Source organism: Curcuma longa, chromosome 16 (genome assembly GCF_044706935.1).
Source record: "Curcuma longa cultivar G26 ecotype Majalengka, Jawa Barat chromosome 16, ITB_CL_G26_1.1, whole genome shotgun sequence".
Classification (NCBI taxonomy): Eukaryota; Viridiplantae; Streptophyta; class Magnoliopsida; order Zingiberales; family Zingiberaceae; genus Curcuma; species Curcuma longa.
Window position 1 is genome coordinate 1,673,568 of NC_133876.1, and position 10,419 is coordinate 1,683,986.

The 10,419-nt window shown below is 31.7% G+C and overlaps 1 protein-coding gene across 3 annotated transcripts; it reads left to right on the plus strand.

Moving 5' to 3' along the window:
• The first annotated feature begins 46 nt into the window (after positions 1-46).
• Positions 47-10,322, plus strand: LOC141847411 (MADS-box transcription factor 22-like). Of its 3 annotated transcripts, none has more exons than XM_074735453.1 (9): positions 47-189; positions 275-595; positions 8,741-8,819; positions 9,044-9,102; positions 9,210-9,309; positions 9,405-9,446; positions 9,647-9,688; positions 9,782-9,942; positions 10,052-10,322. In XM_074735453.1, exons 2-9 carry the CDS (start codon positions 414-416, stop codon positions 10,065-10,067), a joined length of 681 nt encoding a protein of 226 aa, XP_074591554.1. In that variant the 5' UTR covers positions 47-189; positions 275-413; the 3' UTR covers positions 10,068-10,322. The 3 variants fall into 3 exon arrangements, with proteins under 3 accessions (XP_074591554.1, XP_074591556.1, XP_074591555.1); XM_074735455.1 differs by having other exon boundaries at positions 299-595; XM_074735454.1 differs by having other exon boundaries at positions 386-595.
• The last annotated feature ends 97 nt before the right edge of the window (positions 10,323-10,419 follow it).

A 10,419-nucleotide genomic window follows, 5' to 3' on the forward strand; every position in this document is an offset into this window, starting at 1 on the left:
AAGGAGATGCTGCAACTGTTACCATAAAAAGACTTCCACTAATCCTCCCTTCTCCTCCTAGGAAAGCATCTTTCTTTTCTCTTTTCTCTCTCTCTCTCTCTATCTCTGTGTTGTGTTCTTGACAAGTAGATGAATTAGAGCAACACGAAGTCAGCTCTTCTGCTTCAGCTCGGGTGGATTCTCGATCTGGTAATTAATATTTTTTTTAGAAAAAAAAAAGAATATTGTCAGCTGGTTGTTCAGTTATCTATTCGATTTCTCGCCTCAAACGCAGCACGCGCCGGTTTTGTGTGCTCAGCTGGGGGAGTTGGCGCTTTTTTGCTAAAAAAGGGCATACACATAGATTTGGTGTTGGATTTTGAGACGGCGGTGTTGGATTTTGCAGAGAGAGAGAAAGAGAAAAAAGAGAGATCATGGTGAGGGAGAAGATACAGATACGGAAGATCGACAACACGGCGGCGCGGCAGGTGACGTTCTCCAAGCGGCGGCGGGGGCTGTTCAAGAAGGCGGCGGAGCTGTCGGTGCTCTGCGACGCCGACGTGGCGCTCATCGTCTTCTCCTCCACCGGCAAGCTCTTCGAGTTCTGCAGCTCCAGGTTGGTACTTGATTAATTATCGACGACATCGCTTAGATCTGCTTCAGATTTCCACTACTTTATATGGAAAAGATCTAGTTGATAAATACCATGCAGTAGAACATTAGGGCCTAAAATACCATGTATAAATAGTTGAATTGTTAGAAGTTGAAGAAGGTTTGAAGGGATAAGGATATGCGTTAGGGTTTTGTTCATAATTTCTCTAGGCCCTCTCTTATATATCTAACACATACCGAAAACCGGGAAGCCTCAAGGTATAGTGTTTGCTTTGCCTAGTGCACAAAGTAATTATGTATTTATTATCTGGTTTTAATACTTAAATTTACAGTAGTTTAATTAGTTTGCAATATGTATAATTCGATTGTACATTTTATTCTAGCATTGAAAGGAAATCTTAAATATCATTGGGTTACATGTATTTCGCATCAAGCTCATCGATCTTTATAAACCTACTTATATAAACTTGTTTATCGGCTTGTTTGTCTTCTGTAATTCAGCTTGGTTATGTAGGTACAAGTTGCTTGTGTCTCTTTAATGGATATATACCTCTACACTTTTCTTTTAGATTTTCATGGTGCATATATTGTAGGATATCCAAGATTCTCTTCAACCAAGCCACACTACAAGAATAATACTCTTTAAGGGCACACATAAATGCCCTTATAGTATACTTTTAGCAACACTAAAGTTTTAGTGACATTATATATCGATAAATACCTTGTAAAATGATATAATCTTAGGCCCTCCGGTATTCATGACATTTTGTAATGTTATTATAAAATATCAATGTCAACTTCAGAAGTTTCTCAATTTAGGAATATAATGACCGTTGTCTAAAATGTAAAAGAATCATGTTTCAAGGACATTTATGTATGCCTTATTATTATTGTAATAAGGACAAATTTAAATGTCACCTAATCTCATTATCAAATTATAAGTGTCTTATATTAGGTTAATTGGAGAGTTAGAGAAAAAGTATTGAGAGAAAATTGATTGATTAGGTTTAGAGATAATATAAGTTTAGAAAGTGAATAATTGATTATGACATTTATAAAATTTGTCATCATATATAGATAGTCTAATATGATATTTTATTTTTAGGGTTAATAATTTTTAATAAGTGTTGTTAAAAAGTGTTTATAATTACATTATAAAATAAATGTCATTAAGAAAATGTCATAAGAGCCACTTATTCTAGTAGTGAACGTAAGAGATATCTTCATTTAAATTTTGCTTGAACAATCAATTGTAGGGTTAGCTTAGCGTTGTCTATTTTAGCAATTTGTGTTTCATTGTCCTCTTTGAAGAATGCATCGAATCATCATTAGCGATTACATCTGGAAAACATTTCAAAGGCTAGATCATTTGAGTCTTTTGTTCTAAAGGAAGTCTCTAATGATGTTGTTCAAGTTGCGTTGGCCCTCTAGAGAAGGTAGGAGAATGTCAAAACCGCTGTACCAGAAATAAGACAAAGAGAAAGTAATCTGGAATGGACCAGAAGTCACATTTTGACTCTTAATCAAATATCTATTTGAGCAAAAGAAAGGAGAAGGTTTTGAAGAAATGATCATACCTAAAACATCATTTAGCTTCAGTACTTTCGTAGATGAGTTTAAGAATATGCATGTGACAAGTCATAATAAGTTTTCATGTATTCGTTTGCTAAAGTACTTGATCGTCATTAATTGTGTGTTGATCACTATTTGAATGACATAAAACCATAAACTTAATTAATAGAATGTGTTTAAAGAGTGGCCATTATGAGTTGGTTGCCAATATGATTAGGGAAAATGTAAACGACTAAAACCTAACTTGTGATCATATCTATTTGTGATTGTTCTAACATCGATTTACTATATATGTCTAGTGTGAAGAGTGAAGAGGTACACTATCATTTTAATTATAAAATAGTGTTGTGAGTATGAAATTCATACTCATTTACAAAATGGCCTTTGTAAGATGAAATTCGCCATCACGGTCTTTGTGCTTGTGAAACAAAAATGTTGATTCAATTGTATGTTGGTAACACCGAATGTAATTCCGGCACCACTTAACCAACTCTTTTTGATCTTTTTCAATCACCTTGGAATTGATTCTAGAGTAGTGCATACTTAGACATCATATCAATCCTCGAGGGTTGACAACTCATTACAATATACATGAGTTGCATTATATTGTATCATTAAGGTACCATATCATTGATTCGCCTAGTGGATGACATGTATATGCAAAGACTGAATGTCGACTAGATGAATTGACTTAACTGTTTTATTGTTACATGGTACGAAAAAGAAACAAGTTTTTGATAGATGATTTAAAATAAAAATGGGAGAATGTTAACATCTTGTCTAATCTATTAGGTAATTTTCGACTAGCAAGTGTATGTTTTTGATTTTTTTTAACATCTTCTAAAACTCTATCATCTTAAGATATTATAATTACCTTAGTATAATAGAATATTAAATATGGGTTATAACGGTCATACATTAATCATATAACATACTTTCTTCTATATAATATAAACACTAGCTTCCTACTATACTAGGCCTATAAATGACACATAATTTCATAATGGTCAACGGGCATGTTTCTAAGCAATTCATATTATAACACATAACACAGTAATATGCACATCATAACTGAATGTTAGAAACACATAAGTGAGCTCAGAGTGTCAACTTTAATATATATTTTGCTTCATTTCAAAGGACAACCAAGATCCATTCTATGTATTTGTTCCTTAAATATTTCTAGTTATAAATCTTTAGTTAATAGATATGCAATCATAAGATTTGTTCTAATATAAATAATAGATACTCTTTGTTTCTGAACTTCTTCTTTAACGATAAAATACTTTCATTTCATATGTTTGACACCTCTTGAGTATTTATCATTTTTTGAGAAGAATATTGCTACGGAATTATCACAATAAATTTTTAGCGGTTTGACAATAGTATCAATAGCTCCAAGTCTTGAAATTTAGTTTTGAAGCCATAATGCATGAATTATGACTTCAAATATGTCACAAACTCTGCTTCCATTGTGGATAAAGCAATGACATATTGTTTAGTACTTTTTCATTAAATTGCTCCTCTAAGAAAAAATAAATAACCAAAAGTTGACTTTTTACTATCAATGCATCTTGCGAAATCTAAATATGAGTAACCAACCACTTTCAAGTGGTTAGTTTTTCTATACATGACCATGTAATTTTTGATGCTTTGAAGATATCTTAAAACTTTCTTAGCAGTTTTTCAATGATCAATTTTAGGATTACTTTGATACCTGTTGAGCATTCCAATTACAAAATTAATATCCAGTATTGTACTAGTTTGCACGTACATTAGACTTCATACAATAGAAGCTTTTTGAGACAATCCCATCAATCCTTGTGATCTATCACGAAATATTTTAATTCCAATCATATAGGATGTCTCGTCCATATCTTTTATTTCAAAATTCTTTGAGAGAAAATCTCATCTCATGCAACATGCCTAAATCATTAGTAGCAAACAAGATATCATCAACATATAAGACTAAAAATATAATTTTGCTTCACTGATCATTTGGTATATGCAACAATCAACAACATTTTCTTCCAATTAAAAGATGTGATGGTATTATAAAACTTAATATATCACTGTCTTTTAAGTCCATATATCGATTTCTTAACTTTACACGTTATATGATATGGGAACAAAAGAGCAATTTTAGTCTTTTTTATTATTTTTGTCGAGTTAGGATTTTGAGGTATTTTTATCTTTACAATGTTAGGGTCTTGAGTTTATTTAAATCATTGTTTAGTTGATTTTAAGTTTTTAGTTTTTGATCAATAATATTTATGACCATGTCATTTCTTCTCAAACGTTGAGTTTGGTTGTCTATCTCCTAGTATTCTATCGCATTAACAAGTTTTAGAAGATTGCTTCCAATATTCATGTGTGAATCAACGGATTTAATAGTTATCCGCTGCATCATTATTTTCGATATTCATGTTCGAATCAACAGATTCAATAGTTATTTGTTGCATCATTGTTTCTGGTATTCGTGTTTGAATCAACGAAATCAATAGTTATTTGTTGCTTCATTGATATCACAGTCAGGTTTTGATCCTGGGACCTGTGGGTTATAGGCCCATCATGCTTCTACTGCATTAGGTGGTATCATAGCTAGGTTTCGATCCTGAGACCTGTGGGGTTATGGACATGTGTCTTTCCAAATATAGAGTTTAGTTGTCTATCTTCTGGTATTCTATCAAATCAACAAGTTTTAAAAGATTGCTTCCAGTATTCGCGCGTGAATTAACGGATTCAATAGTTTTTTACTACATTATTATTTTCGATATTCATGTTTGAATCAATAGATTCAATAATTATCCACTACATTGTTTCTGGTAGTCGTGTTCGAATTACATCATTGTTTTCAATATTCATGTTCAAATCAATGGATTCAATAGTTATCCGCTACATCATTATTTATGGTATTTGTATTCAAATCAACGGAATCAATAGTTATCCGTTGTATCACTATTTGATCTTTTCCTTTAATTGAAAAACCTTCAAGTTGGTCTATATATATTCACTTCTTTAAGATTTCCATTTAGAAAGGTTGTTTTCACTTCCAACTAGTGTAACTCTAAATTATAATAAGTCATCAGTGCCATAATAGTACGTAATGAATATTTCCATTTCAGTCACACTTAGTTTTAAAAACTCATTTGCATGCAACTCATTGGGAACCTTCTAGCAATTCAATGATATCCCAATTCTCATTTTCATATATGGATTGCAACTCTTCTTTCATTGAATTTCTGACTCAACTTTTTATGGCTTGTGAAAATGTTCAAAAATCTAATTCATGCAAATAAGTTTCATAATTGCTTCAAATAGTTGATTTTCTTATTCTTTAAGATATTCTCATTGACATTTCTTGTAACTCATCATCCTTGTGAGTTAGTTTCTTCAAGGTCTATTTCATTATCTAAATGTCGTTCAACATTGTTATTCAACAACTAGAACAACACTGGGCAGAGGAACACCCATAGATAAAGGAATATTTACAATAACTTCCTTTATGTCCGCAATTCTTTGTACCTCACTCCCACTAACTTCATCACCATTTTCAAAGAATTTTGATTACTAGTTTCTATTATTCTTTAATAATGGTTAGGACAATAAAATATATACCCTTTAGATTTCTCTAGGTAACCAATAATAATCAATGTTTGAAAATCTTTCTTTCATATGGATTAAAAACTCTTACTTCTGTCAGATAACATTAAACTAGGTTTGTTATTTGTCCATAACTCAAAAGGAGTTTTTGGAACTACTTTACAAAGAACCCTATATAATGCTATTTTTAATGTATACATCTACAATGATTTGGGTAATGATGAATTACTCATCATACTCTTCAACTATATTCATTAATGTGAGTTTACACCTTTGCCACACGATTTTGTTGAGGTGTGTATGACATAATATATTGTGCACATGTCATGTCTTTTAAAAAGTTTTGCAAATGGATTTGGATTCCAATTTCATCATATCATAGTGTTCAAAAGATCTTGCAGTTTTCACGCTCTTGTCTAATTATCTTTCAACCTTATTAATGTATACTTCAAAAGCATTTACTGTTTGATATTTTTTTAAGCAAATAGACATATTCATAAGGTGAAAAATCATCGATAAAGGTCATAAAATACTTTTCTCTGCCTAAAATGTGTATAATTTTAATAAGCTAAATGTGATCTTGTAGCTCCTTTTTTATTATGTCTAGTTTGTTTTCCCTTAATACAATCCACACAAACTAAGATCAGTAAAATTTACATTATGTAGAATCTCATTCTTTACTAATCTTTCTTTGAATATGTGACCCAAACGTTTATTACACAAGTCAAACTTTTGTTAAGCATATTACACTTAATTTAATATTTTGATACACAATATGGATTCAACAAATTTATCAAGTTTTAATGAGTTTTGAAAAAGAAATAAGGTTTGTAAAAATTGAAAGTACATAAAGAGTCTATAATAGGTATAAATGATAACCAAATGATAGGTCCCTATATCTTCAACTGGAGCCTTTATACAATTTCCATATACAAGAAATTTTCAATTCTGTTTGTGGTTTTGAATTGTAAAGAATCCTTGCATCATATTGGATATGTGAGTATTAGCACCAGAATCAAACTACCAAGTACTGAACATCAATTAAGTTTGATTCAAAACAAATATAAATATTTAATATATCTTTTTTTTCAAACCAAGCCTTGCATTTAGGGCAATCCTTTTGATAGTGTCCTTCGTTCTTATAGAAACAACACTTATCATTATTGCATTCCTTCTTATCAGCTTGAGGAGCATTAACAAGTCTTTTCTTTTTCTTAAAACTTTTGACTTTTGTTTTCAATGTTTTACCAGCTCTTTGAATAGTAAGATTGATAGAATGACTTTTCAAATTCTTAAGCTTATTTTCCTCCTGAATAATCTTACTCATTAACATTTTATTTTTTCTTAATAGTGTTATAGTTAATTTGAAAAACATCATATTCAAAAGGCAATGAGTTTATAATTAATTAAACTAAGGAGTCATCCACAATTATTCCTAAAGTATTTAATCTTGCTGTAATATTAAGTCATCTCAATGGTACATTCTTGTATACTCTGTGACCCATCAAACTTTATGATGGTGAGTTGTGTCATTAATGTACTAGCGAGTTATTTATTGGTAGAACGAAAACGTTATTCCATAAACATTAAATATACTTTTATATTTTCTGCTTGTGGAATAGTAGTCCTATGTTGTTTGAAATAGTAATCTACATAAACATAAGGCTTAATCTAGTATAGCATTCCCATACTTTACATTTGGACTTCTCTTCCTCTCTACTTGAATCATTAATAACAGTGGATTTTTCCTTCGGTAGTGATTGAACACACTTAAATGAAAATTGACTTGATCACTCCATTCAAAATATTCAAATCATTAAATATGGTAATAGAAGAAATTTATGAATGAAGAGAAATTACTGCAAATGAGACTCATATAAATTTAAATAAAATATTAGAATATATTGTAATACACCTTTGGACAAATATTACAATATATTATCAAAATTAAATGCCTTGTTATTAAGAAATTAAAATAGTTGGATAAATAAAATATATTTAGTTCAAGAATTATAATTTCTTTGATTATATTCACTAATCATAAAAATTGCTTTTTTTTAATTATTCTAGTTTGGTCATTTTGTTTATCACAAATTATCTTAATTAAAATAAAATCACAAAGTCATGCATATATGTTATAATTATCAACTAAATTTATAAACAACAATAAACCAATGATATATATAAATATATATATATATCAATATAAATTATATTAGATGCCATTAATTGATTTAATAATTTATAATGCATGATAATAAATTCAGAAATGAAAACTCATATATTTCATAACGAAGCTTTGATACCACATCTTAATTAATATTTTCATTACTTTGGATTATTCAATGTATCTTGAAATTTATGAGTTTTAGATACTTGATGAAGCCATTAGAATACAATTATTATTTTGCATATATTGTTCTCTCTTCTTTCTTTTCTTTCAAAAAAATACATTTCATTCATACGTTGATAGACATTATTGTGCTTTTATCTATTTAGTATGGAGCTCGATGTAACTCATGGGGCCGCTAGGGTAGCGGATTCCATTTTTTGCTGAAGAAGGAGCTCAGTATAACTCACTTTCAGTTGTAGGTAGAGAGACCCCAAGTGTTACAGTGTCGATCAGTTGTGATGACTCAAACAAATATATTATTCAACAGATAGTATGGAGCTCAAATCTAACCCACTTTTAGCCGACCCGGTCACCAGAAATTGGCAAAAGAAATTAGACACAAACCCTATCGGCTACTTCTTTGAGAACCAATAATCATAAATACTGATTGTCTGCTTGAACTCTTTGATCGGTAGGAGTAACATCATTGTGAGATTAGTGCTAGTGTTTTCTCTTCTCTTATTCCTTTCTTGTTATGATTTTGTTCTGGCAATACATGGCAAAATTTTCAGTTTTGATAGTCGATACGAATAAGTTTCAGACTTTGAATCCAACAATTTTATTTCCTCATTGGTTTTGCAGCATGAAGCAGATCCTTGAGAAACATAGCACACACTCGAAGAACCTCGAGAAGCAAGACCAACTCTCCCTCGACTTAAACGTAAACAAGCTATTGTCTCACAAGTTTAAGAATCAAAATTTCATGATTTAAAGGAAAAAACTATCCATCAGCATTGTTCCCATATTTTTGGCAATTGGACTTCCTTTGAACTTTCATTAATTTGAGTTATGTCATTGAACATAAACTTGGAATGCGATTTCAATTCCATAACTACTTACTCGAAACTCAAATCCAATTAACATTGTTTTTGCCTCTTTGCTTAGTTGGACAATAAGTATGCAAATCTGAATAAACAAGTTACAGAAGCAAGCCTCCAACTAAGGTTCTCACTTTATATTATGCAAGAGTTTTTTTTATTATTCTTCTTGTTTATTTAGGATGAACTGTTCTTCCTTAATTATGTTAATTAATAAATATTCATGAGGGTAGGCAGATGAGAGGGGAGGCACTTGAAAGTCTAAGTATCGAAGAGCTACAGCAGTTGGAGAAAAAACTGGAAGCTGGATTAAGTCGAGTGTTAGAAAAAAAGGTAGAGTACTTAGTTTGCTTAATAGATTCTTAATTAGTCAAGTTGTAAGCCAATTATATAAGTTTATCTATATTTCTTTAATGTTAATTTTTCAGGATGCACACTTCATGGAGCAAATTAATAGTCTTCAGGAGAAGGTTAAGAGACATTATCATGGATTCTTGCTACTTGAAGACAGATCAATATCACTGCAAATGATTGTTATTATCGAATCCTTTTATGAATTTATGATCTGTTTCTTGTTCACTGGTGTATTTATGAAAGATTCACAGTGATCTTCATTCATTTGTTGTATCGAGCTCGATGAAGGGGAACCTAACTTAAGTTTCATTTGCAGGCGCTGCGACTGGCAGAAGAAAACTTGAGGCTTAGCCAAAATGTAAGATGAGTTGTTTGATCACAATCTGTTCTTCCCTTCCCTTGAAGTGGTTGAATTTGCAAGATGAGTTGCGTATATGCGAACGAATTGCAGGTTTCGGACATGGCAAACACGGGAAAGGAGCAGGCGATGGGAGATAGAGAGAATGTGGTTAATGAAGATGGCCAGACCTCTGAATCTGTGACTAATGCTTCGTCGCACTCGGGAGGCCCCCCAGAATGTGATGATAGTTCAGACACATCTCTCAAGCTTGGGTAGATATAACTTAACCAAACACAACACTCGATTCGTATGATCACTTGTTTTGTAGGAAGTAGTCTTGGGCAAAAAGATTTACTTGCTGTGTTGTTGTGGCATGTATAGGCTGCCTTACTGCTAGTCGGACGGAATATTACGAGCCGCTGTTGATGGAAGAGCAGGATCTCTCTGCTTTGGAGTAGGGAGCATTTAGAAGTTGTACAAACAATGCAGTGTGTTAGGAATAAGGATTGCAGTGATGTATGACTCATGCTCATGTTCTTTAGACTCTGGAACTCTTGTCTGTCTTCATGGTGTGTCTCACCACCACATTAGCTCTTGGTGGATGAGTTGTGTGTAGATCTATCAATCTGTTTGTATTGCATGAATTTATCTATGCATACTGTGTGCTTGGCATCCAACTAGGAGATGATCGAACTTATGATGTAGGACCGTCGCTGAATCATTCAGAAAAATGCATGACAATAAGGCAT